This window comes from Solanum tuberosum, unplaced genomic scaffold (genome assembly GCF_000226075.1).
Source record: "Solanum tuberosum cultivar DM 1-3 516 R44 unplaced genomic scaffold, SolTub_3.0 scf00250, whole genome shotgun sequence".
Lineage (NCBI taxonomy): Eukaryota > Viridiplantae > Streptophyta > Magnoliopsida > Solanales > Solanaceae > Solanum > Solanum tuberosum.
The window spans coordinates 578,815-605,345 of record NW_006239183.1 but is presented as its reverse complement, the minus strand read 5'-3'; the positions used below and the strand labels follow the sequence as shown (position 1 = coordinate 605,345).

General features: G+C 31.5%; 3 protein-coding genes across 5 annotated transcripts; all 3 read right to left on the bottom strand.

Moving 5' to 3' along the window:
* Positions 1-3,848: 3,848 nt before the first annotated feature.
* LOC102578809 (uncharacterized) lies at positions 3,849-12,361 on the bottom strand. Of its 2 annotated transcripts, XM_015313652.1 has the most exons (5): positions 12,113-12,361; positions 11,773-11,936; positions 10,436-10,492; positions 9,661-9,742; positions 3,849-6,574 (listed from the first exon to the last, which is right to left on the bottom strand). In XM_015313652.1, exons 1-5 carry the CDS (start codon positions 12,171-12,173, stop codon positions 6,375-6,377), a joined length of 564 nt encoding a protein of 187 aa, XP_015169138.1. In that variant the 5' UTR covers positions 12,174-12,361; the 3' UTR covers positions 3,849-6,374. The 2 variants fall into 2 exon arrangements, with proteins under 2 accessions (XP_015169138.1, XP_015169139.1); XM_015313653.1 differs by lacking the exon at positions 10,436-10,492.
* Positions 4,560-5,750, bottom strand: LOC107062701 (uncharacterized). Its single transcript, XM_015313644.1, has 4 exons — positions 5,581-5,750; positions 5,439-5,505; positions 5,190-5,330; positions 4,560-5,039 (listed from the first exon to the last, which is right to left on the bottom strand). The coding sequence occupies exons 1-4, from the start codon at positions 5,748-5,750 to the stop codon at positions 4,560-4,562; spliced, it is 858 nt and encodes a 285-aa protein (XP_015169130.1).
* Positions 12,362-17,915: 5,554 nt separating the features above from the next.
* Positions 17,916-23,581, bottom strand: LOC102577725 (OTU domain-containing protein DDB_G0284757). 2 transcript variants are annotated; one of them, XM_006357822.2, is made up of 10 exons: positions 23,420-23,581; positions 23,016-23,212; positions 22,345-22,418; positions 21,492-21,546; positions 21,302-21,376; positions 20,724-20,797; positions 20,600-20,648; positions 19,165-19,249; positions 18,201-18,257; positions 17,916-18,113 (listed from the first exon to the last, which is right to left on the bottom strand). In XM_006357822.2, exons 2-10 carry the CDS (start codon positions 23,196-23,198, stop codon positions 18,067-18,069), a joined length of 699 nt encoding a protein of 232 aa, XP_006357884.1. In that variant the 5' UTR covers positions 23,199-23,212; positions 23,420-23,581; the 3' UTR covers positions 17,916-18,066. The 2 variants fall into 2 exon arrangements, with proteins under 2 accessions (XP_006357884.1, XP_006357883.1); XM_006357821.2 differs by having other exon boundaries at positions 23,016-23,215; positions 23,420-23,580.
* Positions 23,582-26,531: the final 2,950 nt, after the last annotated feature.

The following is a 26,531-nucleotide window of genomic DNA, read 5'->3' as shown; positions in this document are numbered from 1 at the left end:
AGTCATTTTTTACCATTAATTGATGATTCTCCTTTTTCTTCTGCTAATAACTCTGTGAAAATTGTCCTGGTCTATAGGGGACTCTATCTATGTGTGAGAGAGGGAAAATGTCATTTTCTTATTTGTTGGACTTTTCCTTGTATACATTTTATCATTATCATCTCATGGTATCCTTTTAATAATAGGATTCTATGCTTACCAATCAAAATAATAATCTATAAATATTTTTTTATGTATATATAGGGGTTGTTTTATGTTTGATAGTTGATTTGCGTGTGAGTTATGTAGGTATTAGATTTTACATATGTAATAACATATTTGCTAGTTAGTTAGGAAACAAATTATTCAGGTATAATATTAATGCAATATTTAGTTTGTGTTATGATCCCTCTGTTTTTAGGTAAGATAGAAGGTAGAATAACAAATACATAAATATAATTAATATATGCATAACTAAATAATATTTCCTTCGTCTCATTCTATGTGGTACATTTTGACTTGACACAATGTTTAAGAAAAAATGGAAGACTTTTGAATTTTATGATCTAAAACAATTCTTAGATATTTGTGTAACGGTAAATTATTTCATTAAGAATTTAAGAGTAAAAGGATAATTTTAAAGCTAAATTATTTTTAATTATAGTGTACATTCTTTTTTAGATAGACGAAAAGAGTGTCACATAAAATGAGACGGAGAGAATACGTATAGATTACCTCATACTAAATGAATCCTTAATATATAACTAGACATTTTATTCATTTAAATTTTTGTCTTATTTTTAACTTGACACAAAATTTAAGAAAATAAATAAGATTTTTGAATCACGCGGTCATAAGTTAAAAATATGTCAAATATATCAAAAATGTCTTTTAGAAGCTAAGCCATTACTAGAGAAAGCAATGTCATCCACACAGAAGAAGGACAATACCTGATTGTTGTCTTAAATATGTCATGAGATGAAATGTTGGAATTAAAGAGTTGCTAAAAAAATATTCTTTTCTAAAGACCAAAAAAAAAATACGATAAATAAATTAAAATGGTAAAAATATATATGAGAGGTTGAAATTATTTTTGGCAAGCGGCCAAATGTGTAATTTCTATGTTATAATAAAGTATTCAAAATTCCAGACTCTCAATTTCAACACAAATTCATATATATGGAAATGTCGTAGGAGAAGTAGTAGGTAGATTCAAAAGGATAAAATTGAGCAAATTTTTGTAGAGAGAGAGGGAACCCCATGTTTAAAATAAGTTTAATCTTTTTTGGAAAATTTGTGCTTTTAGTCTATCAAATATAGATAAATTTTGATTCAGCATTGTGATATTTTACTAAACATATAATTTCTCTTATCTCATTTTAAGAATCGTTTTAGTTCACTTTACGCTCATTAAGAAAATATATAAATACAATATATAGTTTATCAAACACATACTTTATTTATCTTTTTAAGAAGGATTGCACAAGTACACATTTTAATTGATTAACAATTAGATGTGCTTAATAATATATACACTACATCAAAAATGATCTTTAGCAACAATTAATTTATATATATATATTACTATTTTTTAATTAAAGACAATTAACACTTTTATAAATGTCTCTAAAATTTATAACGACATTGAATCAAATGATAACTACTATGCTAAGATTTTAATAATCTTTGTTAATATATATATTTATTATTGCTAAGAACTCTCATTTTAATTAGTGAATTTTGTAACTTATTCAAACAAAATACTCTCTTAAAATTCAAATATTCGAGTAGGCTGTCAAAGTTGACTATTCATATTTAGAAATTTTGATTATTAATTTGTTGATGGAAACAAATATTCTTAATCAGTTGATATGACTTATAACCTCTCTCTTCTTGGAGGGTTATGTTAATATTCTCTACTATCAAGTTGGTATAATTGTGTAAAATAAAGAAAAGAAAATTTGACATGTAAACCATTTCAATTTTCAACTTTTTATTATATTAAATTAAATTAAATATGACAGAAACTGATGAACTATCAACAAATGAAGTTTATAAATTTGAAATTTGAGTTATTTTTAAATTATTGAGTTCTACACTAATTAATTTATATATATTCAATGAATTTTTTACTATAAACTTAAAGTTTGAATCAAAATTAATGTGTATCAACACATTGACTCCACCCTCGATTGCTAAGGGAAAAAACTATTTATAAGGACCTAATAATTTGTTACGTCTATAAACTGCATAGATCCCCCGATAAATTAAATATCCTCCACTTGTCAATTTATGTGATTTTTTAGTCGGCTTCAAAAAGAAAGATATTTTTTTATTTATATATTTAATACTTATAATTTAACTTTAAATTTTTAATTTTTATTCTTAATAAAATAACTTATAGCAATAAAAAAATTTATGACTTATTTTATACCACAAGTTTAAAAAAAAAAAAAAAATTCTAGAAAGTATGATACAAATGGATGAACTGTCAACATATTATTTATAGAAAATTTGTTTTAATGGTCAACACTTGTCAATAAATTAAAAGAGATACTATAATTAGTGAAAATGATATTATAGGGAGATAATTTGTTTTATTAATAAACTATATATATAGCCCAAACCTAACCTAAAATAAGAAGTACAATAGTAATTTTCTTCCACTTGGAACCATTTTCTCTTATAGATAAAAATTAAAGATTTGATTGCTTCTAATTCATCTTAGCTGTATGTCACTTGTCTCATACAAAAAAGAAAAAATCGAGAACATGAAGAAACGTGCAATCTTGACCAATAAGCATCATGCATGATAGTTTCTCTTAAACCTACTCCCACTGTTCTTCATGTATTGGCGTGAAGTTTAAGAAATATAGAAAAATGATGTAATATTTTAAAATTATTCTCAAAAGAATATATTTTTATGGATTTTTTGTTAATTAAGTGGGAGTTAACATGAATAAAATATTCATAGCGTCACTAAATATTTATTAAATAAAAAAGTATGTCGTTCTTTTTTAAATTGACTAGAAAAAAAATGTCATATAAATTAAGATAGGAGAAAGTAATATTTAGTTATTAGTGTTGGTCAAGTGAACCATTTCTAAGAATTTTAATATGAAAAAAAATACTATTGATGATAATTTTGTCTTGTTGCACTATGGGAAGGTTTGAGTCAACACAACTTGAGATCAAAAGTTTAAAGCTACCGGGAATTAGAAAATTGATATTTGATATTGTGTGTGGATTTCTATAAAGTACTTTAAAGTAAGCTACCTTAAAGATCAAAATACCAAGCAAAGGGTAAAAGAAACAAAAACAATAATAATTAAAATTATCACACATATATATATATTATATAACTTGAACCTATTCATCGGTCTGTACATCCAGGGGCGGAGCTAAGATGGACCTAAGGATTAGACAAAAAATTACACTATTAATATGTTGTTAAATGTTAAAATTATTATTTTTTATAATAGAAATTACTCCCTCTTCAACTTCTCTGTGTGTTTATTTTTTCATATCTTGAACTCACTGTGTACACGATCCACGTGAGACAATAATCTCTACATAGGTAACCTAATTACTACTACTATTTGTATATATAGTAACACGAAGAAGTTAAAAATAACAAACTGAATATGTTATCGACATAAATACTACTGACTGATGTCAATTATTGACAGAAACTGCTTCTACTTTAACTGGAGAAAAATCACCATTTGCACTGCAGAAGAAACATGATGTTACGATATAATAGCTACTGAACTAGAAATAGCAGACGGATGCAACGGAGAGAAAGGGCGCAAATGTTGTTGCACCAACGGATACCCTTCTAGTAGTGCAACAATAAAGACATAGGGCACTACAAATAAGGATGCCACATTTCAATACGATGGTATAAACAATTAGGGGGAGGTAATTGAGCAACTGTTAATGAACACAAACATCTACTTATTACAGTTTTCATCCTTATAAGTTCTAGTTCTAGCAAATGAACCCTATTCTCTTACGAACCATCAATGTTTACTTTAGGTAAACATGTCATTTTACCTCGGGGAAACGGCTAAGTCCAATAGTTGCCAAAAGTCTCGATAAACCATCTGTACATTCTACCTCTCCCTTCCAGCCTTTATCCCAGTTATAACCAAAAAAGCATAAAAATTAAGGTAAGATAAAAGAAGGAAAATGTTGAGAAGAAACTGCCCCACTTTTTCTTTCAGCAATGAACAAGGAAAAGTTGAAAAAAGAAAGTGAAGATGAAAAGAAAAAGAAACAGGGAGAGGAAGGTGCGGGAAATAAGAGAAGAGAACATAAAAGATAGAGAAAGAATAGGAACTGTAGGCATTAAAACGATGCCTAAAATTATATGCATACCCCTTGCTTCCAGGCTCCAGCCTTCTATTTCTGGATTAGAATATCATGTTTCTGGAAAAGAGCAGCTAGATGACCACCCTGAGAATTACGGATGTACAACTATATTTGCTATCTTAGAAACTCAGCTAGTACCTCACAGGTTCAAGATTTGTTTGTCCATTACATCCACCATGAGCATCAACTCCAGTAACAGGCATGGATCATTGAGCAAAATTGAACAACAGCTTCCTTTGTTGCTTATTTGTGTGTGGCAGACTCGCACGTAGAAGCTCCATAGGCATTTCTCTACTTACGGCTCTTACAGCCTCTGGACCAATCACCTCAGTGTTTGATGTAGTCTGTGCAAGTATAGATTGAATTATACTTTCGTACTTACTCAGACAATACTTGGTAAGTAGACCAAAGACGGCATCAAAAGATGACTGCCAAAGGGCAGGATTAGGCATGCTGAAGCTGCCACCAGCCTGAGGATCTGTTAACAGATGAGATGGCCTTTCAAGAACAGACTTTAAAATAACATAGGCTCCATCTCCAGCAGGGCTTCCAAGCGGGCAAAGAGGAGGTTGTTCTGACGAACAAACAATAGCAGCTAGACAAGCACTAAGAGAATTGAGGTCCATGCCACTGATGCATCCCGCGACTGTTTTTGCAAGATTAGTAATGGTCTCCGCTGCTTCCGTCTCAGTTGGAAGGCCACCAAATAAGACTCTTAAGTGTCAGAAAATTGCCATGCAAACTATTCTGGCAAGCTCACTTCCAGGAATAAGATGCCGAAGATACCTTGAGATGAGCTTTTGGCCTTTGGGAAGTGATACCAACTATAAAAATACAATGTCATCTTTAGGGGTAAGCCCTACAGAACTGCCACTTTTGCCAAGAGGGTCAACAAGTTGAAGCGAGGCTGTCATACTTTCTAAGAGGATCTGCCGTTTCTGCCTGAGCTGAGCACCACCATCCTGGGGCTGACTAAACTAAATGAGCCAGTCAATGTCATCAACCTCAAGGAGAAGATAGAAACCATCTTCTATAGTAATTCTAGCGGCAAGTATCGGTTCATGTTCCAAAGGTTTCTCAGATACCTTATGCTCACCACTTCCATCACTGGAAACAAGACCCGGTGGATCAAATTCAAGAAGAACACGAGGCCTACGAATAGAAGAAAATGAAATCAGCCCCTGAGTATCAACATGGAGATGATGCACTTATGTGCTATTGCGCGACCGTGATGATTGCTCCTTATTTGGACAGAATCGATGTGTTGATCTTGTTTCAGCTGCTTTCTTTGTTAACCGAGCCTGGTGATAATAATCATCCACATCCACATAAGGATCATTTCCATGTGTTGCAGAATGCTGCATTTTCATAATGCTCTGTATTTTATCACCAGTCATGTACTTAGATCTGAACTGTGTTTTCTGGTTCCCACCATCAGTAGCTTGTTTAGAAGAATGTGCACTCTATTTACCTTTATGTGATGACTTAGAGCTTGGATTTCTGTAATCCGCCGATCCATACTTGCTAAGATGCGATGGGGAAGGGAATGAGTTAAATAATTGAGATTGACGGGCTGAAAAATAACCTAAAAGTCGGCTGAACTGCAAGATGCAATCTCTGCTGCTGCAGCTGCAGCTGAGGGGACATAATCTAAAGGGATAATAACCCGTTTTGATGCGGAAAATGATGTGGTAAGATACTGTTCATGAGACTAGAATGGTCTCCATGTTAGAGTCCAACATGGCTGGTTCAGCGATTTTGCAGCCGGTTATTAAGTGAAAGGCCACTATTGTTCAACTGTGACATGTTTCCACCGTAATGGATCCCATGAGGCAAGTCTGGAAAATGCATATTAGAGTTTGACAAAGTAGAGCGATTAACAGTGAAATAAGGAGACTTAGGTCCAGCAGCAAGATATAAGTTTTGCGGATGCAAATGGCTTCAAGGTGAGGACTGTTGAGACTGGCCACCCGGAGGAGGAAAAGAATTGAACTATGACTTTGGTACTAGAATGGGTTCACTTAAGAAGTGATGAAATTGTTGTGGTCACTGAGGGTTTGAGGATGTCCTATACAATGGTTTCGACTCCGCAAGATGCACAACAGAGATATGTGACTGTGAAGACCATCTTTTGCTTCCTGGTAACTTTCACTGTCAGAAAAATCCTGATCAAACCAATTAAGAAAATCTGCCTCCTTTGTCCATTCAGCTGTCGATGAACCTGCAAATAACTTCCGTAAATCAAAAAGACATCCACAACAAGTCATCACAAGAATGAAAATTGCTGAGGCTTCTAAGTGCAAATATCAACTAAAGCGTCGGCTTTGGCAGAAAAAGAACTATTAAAGAAAAATACAAAATATAATTGTAATGTAGAAAAACGTAACTATAAACATGAGCAATAATTATTTGGACAAATAGAGGTTAAAGCTATAATGAAGCTATGTATATGAAGTAAAAATCATGTCTATCAAGTTCAAAACCAATTAGGTTTCTGTAGTTTAAAGCTTTTAGTGGCGAGTTTTCTAATACTATGTTTCTATTTCTTAATCCTAACCACTGATAATTTCAGGCATAATGTCATCTTAACAGTTAATGCATCATCTTATCAAACTATATTTATCGTCTAGTATTTTGCTCTTATTGACCGGAGCCCATCAGTACAAAGGCACACACCGATAACCTTGGCATCAAAACCAAAGCGCCAACTAAGCGAGCAGAAACACACCAGCTTGAGCTTCAACAAGCTTCAGGATTAAGCAAGCAGTAAACAACCCTTTATTAACACTATCATGAACAACACATTTAATCTAGTGAATATTCTCAAGGCAAAGTTATGGCAAAAAAAATCTTCTCAGAAACATATTTCTTCAAGCTACCCTGTAATAGCAAGCAAATTGAAAGTTGTAAGAATGTGCCATGTGTCATTCTTTTTTTTAGAATGGTAAACTTGTGCCATGTAACATTCTCTTAGTACACAATACGTGGATAAATAGGAAGAAACAGTGGCCTCAAGAACATGGAGGGAGCTGAAGTCAAACTAAAGTAGACAACTCCCACAGTAAACGGACATAAATGTGCAGAAGATCTCACCTGAGACTCTGCTAGATCACATAATGTACAGGAATCCAACATAAAATAATGAACAAACAAAAGGAAAAAGACACTTGATGAATTTTTTCCCTCAGAATTGGGTTTAGACAGGATTGCCATTGTAGAATGACGATAATCTCCCTTTGCTTATGTATATAGTAAAATCTACACTACACCACACTACATACCCACCACCCCGAATTTTTTTTAGAGAAACATTCACTCTGCCCAGGAGACAACAGTAACCAGTAACGGGTTCCCACTTTGTTCCCTTGGAGATTCGAACTCCCAAACTCTTGGTTGGAAGTGGAGTTCGCTTGCTACAACAACTATCTCATTTGTCAAAGAACAAAGATAACTATCCACTCAAAAGCCTAAATGCTATGTCGCATGGATCTTTCTGCAAGTAACCTGGCCAATTTTGAACTCTTCTAGAAATGCTACTTTAGTGACAATAAAGCTATCGAACTGCAACAATGTAGAGGAAAGGACACAGTTTGAATGTGGCATCGAAGAAAGGTAGATCAATTTTGAAAGAACTGTGACAAGAGAACACCTTTGTCAAAGCAATATAGACACAACTTCTGCTTTTTCAATTGGAGTATCCAAGTCCAACTTGGCAGACAAGAGGAAAGATTGTGATGGTCATGCTTGTCTTTGTCAGAGACCTAGTCAAGCTGGCTGCATGCATGTCCCCAAATTCAGTAGTACCACGCCCAATAAGTTGTTGCATGACAGTGGCAAGTGAACTTCCCAGAATACTAGTTTAATAATAATATTCATATTGTTCCTTCAATTAAAACATTCTCTGACATACTCTATTTGACTTTCTAATTTAATCAATTGCTTTACCACTTTGAATTTGAGGCATTATTGAAAGTACGGAGAATTATTTTAGTTATATGTTGGATGGGCTAAATTTACTTTCTCTGTCTAGGATAATTGTATAAAATTTTCTTAAAGATTGTAATCATAATTAATTATCGGAAAGCTATAACTAGGAATCTCAAAAGGTAATTTCTTTACATCATGTAACACAATCTCCTAAACAGAAACCTCACATATTTTGCTCACAACTCATTTCCATAAGAATTCTCTGTTCTTTTCTCTTTTTACCAAATACACCCATAATAGCCCAAAATAGATTTGGCAAAGACATTTAATATTTTGAGAAGATAATTTATCTCTAAAGGTCCATTTTGAAACTTAAGATGTCATACTGAATCTCACCCTATTGAAATATGTTTGAATCTAATCCACCTATCAAAAACTGTTTAAAACTAATCCAGAATTTGTTTCATCCGAACACATTTTGTTGTTTAACTTTGTACTATCTTTTTTTTTTAGTTTGAATATTTGTTAATACTTTTAATTCATAGGTACATAGTGATTTTAATTATTTAAGCAACCCAACTTTAAAATATAAATCAGCTAACTGAAAACTTTAAAAAAAGAATTATTAGAAGAAGTCAATTATAAGAAATAATTAATTCTGCATATTAAGAATCTAGAAAATTAGACAAGGTTTTTCTTTTTCAGAAAATGGCTTAAACTCATCACTAAAATTTGGGTTTCAGCCATGTTGAGGTACCCGTGGCAGAAGCTGGCTAAAACGATGCCTATCATCCAAAGGGCTGGAGTATATAAATGCACTATTTCTTACCGAAGTATAAAAGAACCTATAATGGTAATAGGCAAGTTTGTGCTTTCTAGAAATTTCATCAGCAGTAAATAAGGAATAAACAGTGGGCAACAACTTCAATTCAGTTTCCAAGGTACCAAGAATATATCATTTATCTTACTAACCAAACATGGAAGAGGAGACAACAAAGACATTGTGTCTCTTGACTATTACCCACAAATTGTTCCGTACTCAAGGTCTGAAATCAAGCATGGAAGATGAGGCAAAGACTTAGTCGGTTACCCAAAAAGTGTTGCCTACAAACAATCCAAAATTGAGTCCCTATAATGATAAACAAGTGAAACAATCATCTGAAATTTCAATACCTATAGAAGTTGTCTCAGACCTAGAACTAGCAGAAGGTGTGCCAGAAAGAAAAAACAATGGAATTTCTTTGTAGCAAAAAGCGACCTCAGATGATAGTAGAAGGTACAATCAAAATGGAAGACTACACAACAAGAAGTTCAAGAGAATCAAATATGCAATAACAACATCAGATAACGGCATAAAGATGAATCAATGCCTGCACTTACTTTCCCTGAAAAAAGATTCTGATCCACAGTCACCAATTACTCCAAGTCCAGGATGCCATGGTCCAGTGACATTTCTGTTCAACTAGAAAAAATAAATAAAAAGTACTCATGTAAGTCTCAACAAGGAATATCTCACTGCCCACCATTCTTTTAGATTGAGTGCAACTAAGTTGTTATGGTATTATTTTAGTTGGTGATGATCAAGGCCATGGTATTGCATTAACTGCATATGTAATGCAAGACAGTAAGACAATGTAACATCAAGATCTGTTTTATCTTACGAGATGTACAGAATAAAAGAATTATATTGGAGATAGTGTTTCGCTTAATGAAGTACATACCAACCTAGAAGGTACCAATATCATTAAAACACATTTAGAGAATACAACTCCACAGACATACTATAGAAATCACAGCATGTTGTGAAAGCATTCAAGAATATATACAATGATCTTAAACTACCAAACTAATAATTAAAAAAGAGAACTTATCTCTAATAAAAGGAAGAGGGGAAGAACTAGAACTAAGCACGTTTTGAAATTTCTTGCCACAGAAGCAGGCAGGGACACCTAAATTATTATTAAAGAAAATATCTGAAAGTATCTACTAGAAGATGCAGATACAAGGTCTAGGAACCCCTATAGTGAAAATAGACAGACCCACAAGGCTAAGAAGATAGAAAATTACAGACTCTGTAAAAATTCAACCGTAAACATAAGAAATATGAAGATAATAGAATCGTAACCATCACTTAAACCATTGCAACATGGTTAACCTTCGAAAATGTTATGGTCAGATCATCTATGTCGGATAAAGACCCCAAAGCTGATCCCTGGATATAAAGCATTGATTAATTAAAGATAGTAAATTATATTATGAAACTCTACAACTTATCAGTAACTTGTCAAGATACTAAGCATAGTATCATATTTATAAAGAGCAGGAACAAGTTCATTAGACAGAAATACCAACGGATTTACAGATTATACATAATACACATGCAAGTAAATGAGAAGCTACAAGCACTGATGACCAATGACTAAACAAATAGTTGTTCATTGAGGGGGAAAAACAGCTCTACTATATAATAGTTATGACATTTGCAAACTCTCCAGTGTTGCAAATTAAACAGCTCAAATTGGCAGACCATGTCGACGAAAGGGAATTTATTTTTTTTAATTCTCAGTTTGTAGAATTTGAAGAGGAGGTAAAGGTGGACGTTGTGTGACTAGGAGGTGACGGGTTCAAGTCATAGAAAGAACCTCATGCAAGGTAAGGCTGCAAGTATAAAACCCAATGTGGTCCAACCCTTAACCACACCCACACATTCCAGGGCTTAGTGAAACAGGCTACCTCTTTTCTTTCAATTTGTAGAATCTGTTGTACTGTGTTGTACTCAACATATTTAACCTTAATTCTCTGTGAAATGAGAAAATGTAGTCCATTGTTGACAGAGTCTCAAACCTAACTAAACATAATGTAAGAACCCAAATTGTCTTCTGCCAAACTTTTGTCATCTCCTCGTTTTCCACTTACCTAAACCAGTAGACAGGATTCACTGTGAAAAAGGACAAGTACCATAAAAGGCCATACCCAACCCTCCATTAGCAAATTGGAGGTAGGGTAAGTTCTATGAATAAGGTGGACTCACAGTTTGTTGAGTGTAGACTAAAGGGAGATTTATTTTAAATTTTGTTCTTATAAGAAGTGCATGTGGGAGAGGTTAAGGATTCTTAGGCTAGAGGGAAATGAAGGAACAAAGCAGAGGATGTGCAGGGTTGAAGAAATTTCATATTATTGTATCGACTCCCTAGTGAAAGATTAATCAAGCTCGTTTCTTAATCAATTGGAAGGAAAATGTGCCAAACACAACAACTGATTAAAAATAAGGATCATATCATTGCTTATGAATAATAAGTCCTATAGGTTAGTCAAACAGATGATACAATGGATTTCCACATGTGAAATCCTTCTAATATTAAGATCAATCATGAGAGATAAAGAGTGAATCTTTCAGCATATAAGTCAACTCTCTTTCACATTAAACCCTCACCATAATTAAGAAACACATATGTAAAATCCAACCCCCCAAAATAGCAAACAGTACAGTACCTCATCTTTTTCAAACAAATGGTACTCCGATACTTCATCATCACCACTACGATCTCCCAACGCATGAATGCAATTATCATTGTCCTCTAATAAACCCCCCAACTCAACTTTTTCAACATCTCCACCAAAAAATGCGTATTGTGATGCATCAAACAGCTCACCTTCTGTATCAATAGAAGAATAACGATAGCAAAAATAACAAAACCCCCCATTAAATAATTGAAGAGTAATTTGGGCATAACACAAAACCCAGATAGAATCAAATATAAAAATAAAAACTCAAGAATCAATGTAGAAAAGCAAAACTAAGACATAATGAATGAGAAAAATTTGTAGAAACCTGATATAAAGCTAGATGAGTTAACCAAGTTGATGAAATCTTTGGCATGTAATCTCTCCATTAATTAGAAACAGAAAAAAGTATAGTAAAGCTGAGCAGACATACACGAAGATGAACAAAGAAAAGTGAGATTTTTCTAGGGTTGTGAAGGATTGGGGAAGAGAGATATAGCGGTGCGTTTGTGAGTGGAAGTAAAAGATTGGTTTTGGTCTTTTGGAGGAATCAAAAGAGGAAGAAAAGGGGGCCAAATTTTCCTTTTGTTTTCTTCACTGAAAGCGACAGTGGATTCTCATATCACATATATATTACTTGTAGTTGGATTTTGCAAGAAACAATAATGACAATTTTTTTAATTATAATACTCATATTAATTAATATTTAATATTAATTCTTAAAGTTAAAATATAGAGGAAAGTAAAAGTCAAAATCTGCTTTTAAAGAAATGTTAGACTTATTTTATTTGTACACTTAAGTTATATGGTGTTCATCGATCTTGAGAAGGCCTATGATAAAATCTCAAAAAGTCTTGTGGCATTGCCTAGAGGCAAGAGACGTATTGGTAGTATTTATTAGAATGATAAAGGAAATGTTCAAAGGAGTTAAAATTCGGATAAGAACGGTGGGAGGAAATTCAAAGCATTACTTGATAGAGATTGGATTACATAGTCATAGTTTGATTCTCTTTCCCTTGACGATAGATGAATTGACGCGAGACATTCAAGATAAGGTACCTTAATGATTGTTATTTGCGGATGACATACAATTGATTGATGAGACGTGCAATGGAGTTAATACTAAGCTAGAGGTGTGGAGACAAAGTTTGAAGATTAAAGGGTTCGGGTTGAGCAAGACCAAGACAGAGTATGTGGAGTTTAAATTCAATGAGGCGATGCATGAGAAAGGCATGAAAGTGTTCAAAATCAAATTGAAACCAATAACTTGAACCGAAAATTTTTTATTGGTTCATCGGTAATGGATTGTTGGTTCACCAGTAAAAAAGTTATTGGTTCAACGGCAATGGCATGGATGAGCCTTATCTTCACTGGATGGCATAAATTAGCCTAATATGAAAGTTCGATGGCATATTTGAGTTTTTTCCCTTCTTTTTTTGTTCATTCTAGTTTTCTAGAAAATGTTTAAACGCTCATATTCTTGTTCTCGTAAAAGTAAACAGGCATATAATTAATGCATAATAAAATTTATTTAACATAGTTGCTAACCACATTCATTGCTTTCAAAAACGTTTTAGGAGCGAGTCTCGGGGTGAGGCATACCAAAATATTGTAGTACGCAAATTAAATGTGTAGATTCATAGGGCATAAGTCATATAATTTAGGGTATAAGCTTCGAGCGTAAAAAGGTAAGTCACGGGTATAAACGTACGCAACACACACACAAAACTTTGTATCGTATTTTTTATTTTATGCCATAATATTATTTCAAGTTGGTGATTTTTTCTAGAATGTATAACCCAATTTCATTGAAAATTACATTGCTATAAATAATTTCTTAGATAATTGTGTTTGAAATTCATAGTATAAAACTTTCATAATACTATGTTTATGTGATAACTTTATTCATTTTTTGTCATTACTCTTGTACTTTGTATTACCTACTTGATCTTCTTTAGAATATATAAATCAAAATCAGTGCAAATATTAATTGAGGGTGGGAAGGACTAGTAAATGTGAAGATGGATGATAATTTTATTTTAAAGATTATTTTGGCTACCATCATTTTTTGTGTTATTAGTTGTTACATTTCTCAAATACAGTAATAATTATAATACATTTTCTATTATTGGTTATTAATATATCACATAATAATTATATATTTTTTTATATTATTGGTTATTTATTAAAATTTATTTGTATAATCATTGAAATTAAGCTCTATAGATCCATGAGACTTACATTTTGTATCTCGAGACTTACACCTCATCCTGTGTTACATAAAACGTCTTGCCTCACACCCGCCTTTTAAAACACTGACCACATTCTTTAAACCATTTGGTAACCAAAATCTTGACTAGTTTAAATTGATTTGGTCTTCCTATTCTTGGATGGTAGAATAGTCTTTTTCAACTTATAAATTATTATAAATTAGATGTGGCTCATGCTAGAAGATATATATAACAAACAAAAGACAAATTATATCATAATGGTGATATTGACTCTTTACAATTTCACTAATTCAAATACGTTTTGATTGAATGAGTAAATTTCATCCATCAACCAACAATAATATAAACTAGGTAAGCCCCTTTGAAAACAAGTGAATACATTGAATTTAATAATAAATATGTCATATATCAAAGAGCACTATTCGAATTCTCAACCAACAATAGTATAAACATTTTTTGCAGGTACATTTTTAAACAAGTTGAAAAGAAGATTTGAATATAAAATGATGTCGGCTAACTTTTTGAAAATTACTTTTCAATTGTTTTTTAAAAATAAAAATTGACAGTGTCAATCAATTTTTTTTATTTTCCAAACTTTAACGCAAGAAATCCATTTAACAATTGACAAATTATTCATACGATAAAATTTAATTTTGTTCCAAGAAAATAAACAAAGGCTAATTCAGTGATTTTTGAGACGCTTCAAGCCATTAAAATTTAGGAAATTTGAGTATACACACTCCTCTTTATTATTTTGTTTTGATTTCTCTTTTGGTGTATGATATTTGTTTTGGGATCGATTCGATTATGGGATGAAAACACTTTCTATACAAAATGATTTTTTTTTTTGGTTTTCTCTTCGATGTTCGATATTCATATTGGAGCTTCGATCGACTAAATTCGGATTGCTCTGCAGGATCCACATTTTTTTCCATACCCAGAGCTCAAACTCGAAACCTATGATTAAAGGTGGAGCAGTCCCTTCCACGATTTTTTCCATACCCAGAGCTCAAAATCAAAATCTATAATTAAAGGTGGAGCAGTCTTACTACTGCACCGCAATAGATAAAATGATTCTATTTTTAAGAGACTAAAATTTGAGATCTTTGATTTAAGAATAAATACCACAATTTTTAACTATCCTCTTTTATTTAATAATCTCCCCTACTTTTACATGTAATAATAACAATCTATAATAAGAATATGCTTTACAAAAAATTCTAATTTGATCCAACATGAGTGGAATAAAATTTATGCTTCAATAATGCTGAAATAGAGTTGATGTTTAACACGTAGGCAAACAAAAAGTACGAATATGACATTCCCAATTCTAGTACTAACTTTTTCTGATTATAGAATAATCTATGAGTCAGCTTTCAAGATTGGGTTGGTGTTCCAATAGGCGAAAGATGTTATGCTAAAAATTGATAATTTTTAGAAGCGTCTTTTTAATATAGCTTTTTAGAAAGAAAAAAATAATTAAAAAAGAAACAATTTCTGGTTGGTAAATTCATTTCAATTTTTGATAAACAATTTGTGTTTGACTTATTTTCTTAAAAAATGTTTTTGAGAGTCAAATTACTAAAAAGTGCAAGTATCAATGTGCTTTTAATATTAAAATTATTTTATAGAGAAAACTATTTTAAACATCTAATACAGAAACTTTAATTGCATTTTTAATTTAATTAATTAAAATATATATATATTCAAATTTTCAATCAATATTATACATAGATAAATATTATTGAAAAATATTGAAAAGAGAATTTTTTTTGTTATTTGTTACTGATTTTCTTGGATTCAATCTTATCAATTATCTTTTTTTTTGTTATAATACTTTAAAGTTTTAAAATATTCAAATTAAAATAAAATAATATGTGGGTTAAGTAAAAAAAAGTTGTTATTCGTTACTTTTTTTTGGAGGGACTAAATCTTTAATTGTTACATATTTTTTAGTCCTCCAAAAATATTGTTGTTACTTTTATTTCTAATTCTGTAAAATAATACGAAAATTAATATATACAATATAAAGTATAAATAATAATATAAAAACATATATAAAAGAAAAAATTATTATAAATAAATATAAAAATAAAATTCTTGAATGAAAATTAACCAAACTTATGAAATATATTAATTAATTAATAAGAGATATATTGATAAATATGTATATATGTAAGGAATATTTTAGTCTTAAAAAAGGCCACACACATATGCAGACCCTTAAACTTGTCTCTAAATTTCATTTTGGCATTCCAACTCAACCTTGTTCCATTTTAACCCTTTAACTCCATTTTTTATGTTTCATTTTGGCACTTCTAAGTGATGTGGCAGAGTGTGTGCATCACACTTTTCTCTAAAGGGAGTGAAAGATAAAAAAAAAGTATTTTTTAAAAAAAATAATAAAAGATTAACCCTTGAACTCCATTTTTTTATTACCATTTAAACACAAAATATTATTTTTATGATTTCTTTATTTCTATATATGCTCTTCAACTGCAATTTTGCATTTTAAAAATCGGCGTTCATCCGTTAGTTATTGTAAAAAATTTAAATTGACGGATGATCATTGATTTTTTTTTTTTAAAAGTAACAATGTTTCATTTTAAAAATCAACGTCATATCTAATCTATTTGGACTTAACTCAAATACCAGCTTTCTAATTTTTCATTCAACTAAATACGAGTAAAAAAAAAACTCATGTTCATTGCTAATTAATAACACTATAAAAAGTGTTGAAACTCGATAGACTTCGTTGGGTTGTCATTGATTTTTTTAAGAAAGAAAATCGACGCACTTTCGTCGCTTATTTTTCACGCAAAAATACAGGGAAACTTTCAAAAAGAAATTGTTACTTTTTTTATAAAAAAAATCAATGATCATCCGTCAATTTGAATTTTTTACAATAACTAACGGATGAACAACGATTTTTAAAATGCAAAATTATAGTGGAAGAGCATATATAAAAATAAAGAAATCATAAAAATAATATTTTGTGTTTAAATGGTACATAAACAAAATAGAGTTGAATGGTTAATCTTTTATTATTTTTTTAAAAATACTTTTTTTGTTTTTTTCACTCTCTTAGAGAAAGTGTGATGCACACACTCTGCCACGTCACTTAGAAGTGCCAAAATGAAACATAAAAATTAGAGTTAAAGGGTTAAAATGGAACAAGGTTGAGTTGGAGTGTCAAAATGAATTTTAGGAACAAGTTTAAGGGTCTACATATGTGTTTGGCCCTTAAAAAATATTGTTTTGCTTATGCTTTTGTTTTTTTAAAAAAAACATAAATTATCAGCTTCTTTCCAACAACAGAAAAATTGTTTCTACTTCCCTTTAAAAACAGTTTTAAGGATTTTTCAAACACTCAATTCTTCAAAAAAAAGTGTTTTTTTTCTAATAAAAAAAAAAATAAAAATTTGGCCTCCAACACCATGCCAAACATGCTCTAAATGGGACGCTCTTTACAAAATTTGGCCACTTATTTGGCCCTAATTTTCTTACCATATTTGAGTTTTAATTTTACATTGCAATCTTTTATATCATGACTAGTATTAAAATTCTGTTTTATCTTTTTTATTTTTATTTCTTTCCTATAAGAATTAATATATTGACAAAAGTACCCTTCAAATGTTAAACTCACGCAAGAGTCATCAACATTTAACACCTGAATTTTTTTCCAAGAAAATTACTTTTTCTCCGTTTGCTTCCCTACCAAAATTCTTAAAGCATTATTTTCTTCTTCAATTTCCTTTGGTTGAAGTTTCTTAAAGCACTGCTCATCAAGTAAATACAAATCATTTCTACCTCTATTATTGTATGGATTTTGACGTCCCAACGTATTAAAAGGTGACATGTGACATTCAGAGTTTAGCACGCCTTGAATCGTACCCCAGGTGATCCAAAAGAATACTTTAATTTATTTCGAAATCAAATCATGTCTTCCTTCTACAAACTGAGCAGTATAAACAATATGATTTTGTTATGTGTATGCCATGCTCTGTAGTCATCAATTTACAGTATGCAGTATTTTTGCTGGTGAATGGGCTTAGAAAAAAAGCCAATGCTTCTTTCTGGGAACTCTAACTGGAGCTTCTGAAAGTAACAAGCAAATGTGTTGTCAGTATAGCTGACCCAAATTTCTCAACTACTGCGCAACAGAAAAAACAATAATGCACTTACCTCCAATTTCGTATAACGAATTGTAGTGAACTTCACTCCAGAAACTCAGCCACAGTTCTGAAAATCGACAACAACAAGTCAAAAGTTTTGTACCTTCAGGAGATTAAACATGTTGACGGCCTATACAAATTGATAAATTTCTAGATCAAGACAACATTGTTCATCAGCACAACACGATACATCTACTATATAGTGATTTGGAATTTATTTACTTATCAAGACAAGGTTACTTTGTTGATGACAGTGGTATCCAGGCTAGCTTGACTAATTTCTACCTCCCACTAGCATAGATATAAGTAACTCTATCCACCAAAAAAATCACCTTACTAATTTCAAAAATAAAAAATAAAAACTCACCTAGTGTTTTTGTCTTCACTATCTCTGAACCACTAGACCACACCGTTGGGTGTCAGACAAGGTTAATCTTATCAGGTTTAACTTGGTCTTTCCTAAGATAACCGTGAACCTATGTGTTTGTCTATACAAATAGAGTCAGTAGGACTTAATAAAAAAAAATGATTCAATATCTTGGGGAAACAATTCAGCATATCATCAAAATGAGAACAATAAAACAGGAGCGACCCACTGATGTTACTTTTTTCCGCATAGGATCAAGTTTACAGTTCGTAACAAATAAAGCTTAACCAGTGCTTGCATTATCAAATTGTGTCTCATGTGATCCTCGACTTCTGGAAGTTGCTCTAATTTAGTACTTAACAGTTACTTAGTAACATTTCACTTTGGGATGATACTTGTCCCAAGTAAAAACAGCAAGTACTATTTTATTTAAATTGTGGATTTGATATCACAACTCATGATCTTAGTATTGTTTAGTAATTTTCAGGTCTCTTTTTTGTATTTTTGAGTTTTAATAATTTAAGCAGGAAATTTAAGAATTAATGAAATAATTGTCACAAGTATTGATTGGACCATGATCATTAGGTAACAGAAAGGATGTACATACCCCTAGAAGGTTGTATGTCCTTGGGAAGGATATCAATGTAGCCATTGTCCCGGAAAGAGGTCACCAAACATATTTTTATCCCAAACTGCAAATAAAATCCAAGAAATTACATAGAATTAGAAGACAGCAACATCAATCACCTAACAACTGGAAGAAAAGAAAAGAAAAGAAATGCAGATAAAAACGTATGGATGAAAGGCTTATTAACTTGCTTTCATGCTTTTAAGTTGCTTTCATGTCTGATGCTATATTGAACTTCAATCAGTAACAGTGGAACTAATTTATTTGAATTCTTCCCCTTCACCAGTAAGAAAAAAGAGGCAGAAGATATTGTTTCTTTAAACAGTTTCTCTTCTTTATACTTTTCGCTAAATATTAACAAGTACTAAATCTCATCTTCTTTAGTTTCAGTGACACAATAACACGATAAATGAGCCAGAATTGCTGGTTTTGTACTCATTTTCTGATTTCCATAAAATTGCTGTTGCCTTTTGGGACAAATATGGCTTTACTTCTTGAAGTTAATAAAACAGAAATAAAACACAAGGGCATCCCAATCCAAACTCACTTTGTGATACAGATTATCTTTCAAAGACCTATTTGATGTCTTAAACAATTGTATGCCTTCTAAAGTCTAATGTAAATTGACAAGCTGTGACAGGCCAAATTTAACTCTTCCCCACTTCTGCTCTAAAACCTACACTTACTTTTCAGTAACATACATGCAACACAGGTATACCACATAAAAAGAAGATCAGGTTAAACAAATGAGATGGTGCCCGTGTTGCAAGGAAGTGAGAGGTACTACTAGAAACGTTCATGTTGAGATGATCAGGTTATTTGCTGTGACAGTTTCGGTCAAGAATAAAACTCCACAACTCATAGTCAAAGAGTTCTAAGTAGGACCTTCTTAATTCACTAGTTTTTTCTCTTAACAAAAAAAACTTTCATGAAAGCCAAATGGTAAAGGTTAACAGTTCAACCATGGTGAAGCTTTCAGAATTGGTCTACACTCATAACTTTTGATGCTACCATATTATATACCAACACCAACATATATTTCACTTCCTAAAATCTTTTAACTTTTCCACAGGAAACTTTTCCACTATGTATATTATGCACATGCTACTAACAAGGTTACTTCATTGCTTTTTTCTTATTTAACAAACTCAGATTTTCAATGCATCAATTTTTCTGTCCAGGGCTCCAGGCAATACTTCTTTACTGACAGTATAATTTGTTGGCTTTATCTTGTATGCAATGTTCCAAATCACAATGTGTCATAATATTGCATAAGTACATCCTCATTTTTCTTCTGTGCTACCTCAACAGTGCCATTGAATCTTAGTTCAAATGCTGTATTACATACTCATAAGGATACCATATATATGCCTCCAATGCCTGTTAAGACACAAAAGAGAAACTTTCAACTTACTCTATCAGCAGCTGCTTGTAGAGTGACATGATCTCCCCATTCTCCCAACCTGGTTAGAATGAGAATATGTTGGTTATATTGAGATTTCTTGCTATAAGCACAGAAAATTGACCAGACAGCTTACCTCTTCATCTTCTTCAAGTACCTTTTGTATTTCATGGGTACATAACCTTCATATAACTTTCTAAACTGCTTTAGCTGAAATGAATTGACAACTACGATAAGAAACATGTAGGACAAAAACTAGATATAGATATAGCGTCAAACTCAAGCAAGTAGAGGATTGTATTAATGTTTACTAGATCCAGAAATTAGGTCAAGCAATTGAGCTGATGAGTCTCAGATAAAAACCGAGAAAATGTTTCTTTGTTATTATGCACAAGTCACCCAGGAGGAGCAAAATGAAAGTTCGACCAGAAATGTCACACTCTGAATCTATGATATTACTATAGTTGTTCTTAGCCTACTCTTTTCCCAAAAGAATAAAAAGGTCAATCCTTTTTCTTGGCCTACTTTAGTTAACAGTCTGTAAGTCCTCGGGCAAATTATCCAATCGATAGTTGTTTGGATTTAATAGTACCAGGTACAGAATGTGGCAATCTTAGGTGCACACAATCCTCAAACATAAGCATTATGTAATTTTCAACCACATATCCTGTTTCCCAATGATGAGAAGAAAATATTAGAAACATGCAACTATACCTGTTTAACAACCTCCTTCCTTACATGCTTATGATACTCTGGATTATGATACAACTGATCTGAAAGGGCTCGAAACTACAATAAGCCAAGTAGACAGTCACAAACCAGGTTCAAATTGGCTGTAAATTAATAAGTAGCATGTGGGTCTGAAGTGCAACGAAAGCTTGTCGACCAGTCAAAAGAGACCAACCTGGCAATTCCCATCCCCTTCTATTTGCATTTCAAATAAACCATATGTCGCCAACCTGAATCAAAGATAAACATAGGATCAGAGTTGTCAAAAGGGAAAACTGTAGAAAAGCTTCAACAAGTTGTCACCTTTTAAGTGCAAAGTGCAATTAAAGTGTGGGTTCAGCTATGTTTAAAGGTTCTAATGAAGGGACAATATATATATATATATATACATATATATGTTACACACACAGACTCACATATCTGTAGAGTGAAAAAAGAACTTATGAGCACAAAAAGTGATAATCTTGACAAATAATTGAAATAGTATAATTGTGTGAAATATATGACGTAAAAAATCATGTCAATCAAGTTCATAAACTAATTTAGCGTGATTTTGATAGAAAGATACAGTTTTAAGCTTTTAGTGATTAGTTTTCTTATAGTATATTTCTAATTTCTATTTTCCTTTTGATAGGAAAGCACAAAAATGGCTCCATCCTAGCTTTGGTTTTACAGTTTTTTTTATCTTGCTACCAACAGCCTATTTTATTCATCTTTCCAGAAAGACCTTACAGATGAGTGGATGGAATTGTAATGTGAACCAACTCCCTTATCTACCCTGAAAGATAGTTGCAGCTATCTTTGTTACAAAGAACATGTTTTTACAATAGAAATAAAATAAGAAGATGTTGATCACGAGACAATTATTGTTAGAGCAGGATATTAAGTAATCCAGTAATTTATATCTATATAGAGGAAATGAAATAGGGTTAAGGATCAAAACTGATATGTGTTGGATTCACAAAAGTAAGTCAACCAAAGGCCTGAAGCTGAACAATTGTGGCATGATCAGTATAGTGATAAATAACCTGCTGGAGAGTCTTCCGTGGTCTAGCGTGGCATCATTTGGGTCAGGTATCTCCCCAATTACCCGTGGAGTGTGCTGCCAGGAAAGTAAGAGTGTAAATCGAATGCAGAGATAGTACAGTGCAGGTTTCCATGGGATAAAGCTCATGAAGTAGTATACTGCAATGCAAACTAAGGACACATACACATATTCATTCAAATATACTTTTTCTAGAGTTTGCAGAAACGAAGAAACAAATGTAAATTTATATGCTTGTTCATAAAAAGGTAAAAAGTTTCCCTGGATTTGATATCTTCTATAGATCATAGCAGACAGTAGAAGTTATCAGGGACGAATGTATAGCTAAAATATGGGGCAGGTGAACCCGTGGTCAATCCATAAAACTAGGTATTTTATGTATGTCTTTTCTAAAATTGATATAATATTATCTGCCGTCACCCATGCTACAAGAAGGCTAAACGGTACACTTGGTTGGATTTAGGATCAATTTCCACTTAATAAATTTTTACCTTCCGCCCATGTTCTAAAAATCCTAGATTCGCATTCAGAAGTTACAAACAAATCTCTACATAAACCCTCTATATGGCAAGATAGTGACTCCATGATCATCAAATCAGAAAACCTCAGTGAAATTACTTGCTTTCTAGTACTAAAACAAAAATATAATCATACCGGTATTGAATCCAAATGAGAAAGTCTCTTCCCAAGCTTGCCACCATACTTTCTAGCATTTTCTTCTTCTTCAGCTAAAATAGTAGCAATGGCATGATCATCCTCAGTACCCTGCTGTGAATTGCTATTCAAACTAGATGCAGAACTCGAACTTGCTCTTGAATTCCCATAGTATTCATTCATATTATATCAAACAACTTCTAACAAATAGAAAAATTCCTATTAATAAACATCATCCAACCAAATAAACCCTTAAAAATAGAATCTTTAAAAGTTTGTAAGGTTCGAATCAGATAATTGTCAGCATATATACGCAAAATAAAAGACACCCATTACTTTACTCAATATACCCAAATAAAAAAATCAAGAAAAGATCCAAAATCAAGAAAAGAAAAGAGAGATACCTGTAAATGGAAGATAGCGAAAAAGGGAAAGATTTTTGTTTGGAGAATAAAAAAAAGAAGCAGTTGTTGAAATAAAAGAGTAAACGTCATATTTGTTTGAAGAGATTGAATGTTTGGGTAAACAAACAACAGCCAAAGGGAAACGGAAGCGTGTGTGGGCTTAGCTATGGAAGCTTCTTTCTTTATCAAACTCTGACTTTTACTTGCACAAACCTGGCTACTAACTACCGCTTATAATTTAATTAGGCTTTATAGCTATAATTTGTTAATTATGATTCTTAGGAGAGGAGAGAGGAGAGAGGCGAGTGAAAATGAGAGAGGGAGGAGAGAGGCAAGTGAGAGAGGGCAATAAGTTGTATAATTCGTATCTCGTTTGTATAATTTGTGTGTATTTATATAATTGAGTAATACAAATTTTGGAATTATACTAATATGATAAAACTCGATATAATAAATTTAGGCAAATATAAACATCTGAACTTTAAAGAGTTATAAAATTATATTATACAAATTACATTATACAAATTATATTATACAAAATTCGAAAACTACATGTTTATACAAACTTTAAAAAGTTATACAAAAAGATTGAATGTATCTGGTGATATAACTGAAAAATCAAAGGAAATCACTATCATATACAAATACAAATCATCGTATACAAATATAAATCAAACAAAGAATTGCTAGTTGGAATTAGACAAACATGACGAATTATACAAACGTGACTAATTATACAAACTTGAACCCAACTCACGTAATTAGCAGTTAATGTTAGTTACGAGTGGTAATTATTCCAAACGGTAACTATGATGTCTAATTAAGTAGTATAAGTTTTTTTTTTGTTATATCCAACGTAATTTTGGACAATATTTAGAAATTATTTCGAATAAATCTTTATGTGTCAAACCATCTATAATTTGATATATTGTGTTAATTAAGTAGATGTTTGATCACATTTTTATTTTATTGTGAAATTTTAAAAAAATATTTTTATTTTTAAAGTGCAAATAATACATTTGAAAATTGAAGTTATATTTGACCATAAATATAAATTGGAGTTATTTTTATTTTTTAATGAGTAATTTGAAGTAAAAAGAAAATGAAGACATTTTTTTATTATTCTATTTTAAAAAAAAAATCAAGTTGAATTTCGAAATTTTACCTTTAAACATATTTTTCAAAATTCAACTCAAAAAAAGAGTAAAAAAAGTTTCATAATCAAATGCCATAATATAAGAAGCTGGTAATGAATGGTCATATTTGTTAGAATATGCACATCGAAAGCAGTATTCAAGATCACAATTTATATTATAACTAAACAACATAATCTGAACATTTATAGAAGAACACTAACTTGTTGAAGCTTTTGTACTAATTGCTTAAAACACATAGATCCAGGACTCCAACCTTCTTACTACTTCCTGATTAATCAATACTTATATCGTCAAGTGAATATTTTGTTCTCTGAAAAGGTGTATCTTCTCTAAAGGAAAACCAATCCGTTTTTATACATGATTTTCAATTGAAAAAAATTCAAAAAATTTGAGCAAATAGTCCTCCATTAAAACATAAACGTTTCTATCTTCAAGGTGAAATTATGACTGAAAATGTTTTTGTCTTTTAAGACAAACGTTTCACCATTAAACCTTTCCTTCAATAGATAAAAATCCTTTTATATTTTTTTAGAACACCAGTAAATAAAATATACTTCTTCTTAATTTATCACACATTTTTTCCTTTATTAAAAATTAATTAATTAAATTAGGCATAGTAAGGAGTAAGGACCACAAATTTATTGTTTAAGACTTTCAATTATGATATTGATTCGAAATTAGTGAATTACCATATCACAATAAGCTACAAGATATACTATTAAAATCTTGTAATTGCACTCCTTGATTCAACTTCATAATTTAATATTACATTTTATGTTTTCAATGTTTAAAAAAGAAATATAAGAGACGTATTTTTATTTAAAAAATTGATTTAACTTAATTTTTAATGAAAAATCAATTTTATATACATAAGAGTCACCACTTATTTTTAAAGAAAAATCAAGAGAACTTTAAAATTTTCAAAAAATTTAAACAGAATAAAATCAATTGAATTAAGGGGGTTGGGGTTCAAATTTACACTCCGAGAAGGGTTTAAGCATTCGAAATGTACGCTAACGCACGATTGACCTATGACTTGGCTAAGATTTGACTAACTTTGAAATATATTAAGTTATAAATAAATAAAAAGCTATTTCAAAATATTATTTGAAAAGAACAAGCTTGAAATAATTTTTCTAAGGAAATAATTATTTATATCGATAAATAACTAAGTAAACAATCAAACAAATAAAATCAAACATAAAAAGGAAAAAAGACCTTCTCTTGGAAATTTAATTAAATTAAATCAAATCAAAATAAAGGTTAGTTAATACAATAAACAAATAAAGATGAGAGAATACACTCAAATTTGGGCTTTGGGCCCAACCTGTCCTAAGCCTAAAAATTGTCAAAATAATGGGCTTTGACCCATTTAAATCACAACAAGCTGCTGAACATATTTTTGGGCTTTTTGACCCATTTTTTCGCCTGGACCTGCTGGAATTACTTTTGGGCTTGGGCCCATTTTTGCCTTTGAAAGTCTGTGTATACCACAGTATATAGGCTATATTTAGCCCATTTTCCTGTACATCAGACTGTATACCAAGTATATACAGTCTAATCCAGCTTCTAAACACCTGTATTTCCTTATTTAGACCTGTATATCAGTATAGACACCTGTATACAACATGTATACAATCCATTTTGGACTTTTCGAGGCCTGTAATTTCAATTTCCTGCCTGTATTTGCTGCCTTCAACCTGTTCATCAGCTTCCTTTGCTTCACATATTAGTCTATTGGGACTCAAATTTAAGTATGACTCGAGAGAGGAAAAGAATTGGGCCTTCAAAGCCCCCTTCGAAGATGCAAGGGGAAAAAAGAGCCCACAATGGACTCAAATGGAGTTTTTCTCATTCAAACGAAGTAAAGAAAAAAAACGGGTTAATACATAATCCAACTTGAGATAAATACAACGAAGAGTGAACTGATTAAAAAAAAATGCACTAACTCTAGA

What these genes read in the sequence shown, in the direction of transcription:
- LOC102577725 (XM_006357822.2), bottom strand. Translation starts at nt 23,198, where the DNA reads ATGAATGAATACTATGGGAATTCAAGAGCAAGTTCGAGTTCTGCATCT. An exon ending in CTCATTTGGATTCAATACCG is followed by an intron (nt 22,419 to 23,015) that starts GTATGATTATAT and finishes CTTTCCTGGCAG; the next exon opens with CACACTCCACGGGTAATTGG. An exon ending in AAGGGGATGGGAATTGCCAG is followed by an intron (nt 21,377 to 21,491) that starts GTTGGTCTCTTT and finishes GGCTTATTGTAG; the next exon opens with TTTCGAGCCCTTTCAGATCA.
- LOC102578809 (XM_015313652.1), bottom strand. Translation starts at nt 12,173, where the DNA reads ATGGAGAGATTACATGCCAAAGATTTCATCAACTTGGTTAACTCATCT. An exon ending in CTCATCTAGCTTTATATCAG is followed by an intron (nt 11,937 to 12,112) that starts GTTTCTACAAAT and finishes CTATTGATACAG; the next exon opens with AAGGTGAGCTGTTTGATGCA. An exon ending in ATTTGTTTGAAAAAGATGAG is followed by an intron (nt 10,493 to 11,772) that starts GTACTGTACTGT and finishes CTTTATATCCAG; the next exon opens with GGATCAGCTTTGGGGTCTTT.
- LOC107062701 (XM_015313644.1), bottom strand. Translation starts at nt 5,750, where the DNA reads ATGACTGGTGATAAAATACAGAGCATTATGAAAATGCAGCATTCTGCA. An exon ending in ATGGAAGTGGTGAGCATAAG is followed by an intron (nt 5,331 to 5,438) that starts GTATCTGAGAAA and finishes TGGCTCATTTAG; the next exon opens with TTTAGTCAGCCCCAGGATGG. An exon ending in TTACCCCTAAAGATGACATT is followed by an intron (nt 5,040 to 5,189) that starts GTATTTTTATAG and finishes CTTCCAACTGAG; the next exon opens with ACGGAAGCAGCGGAGACCAT.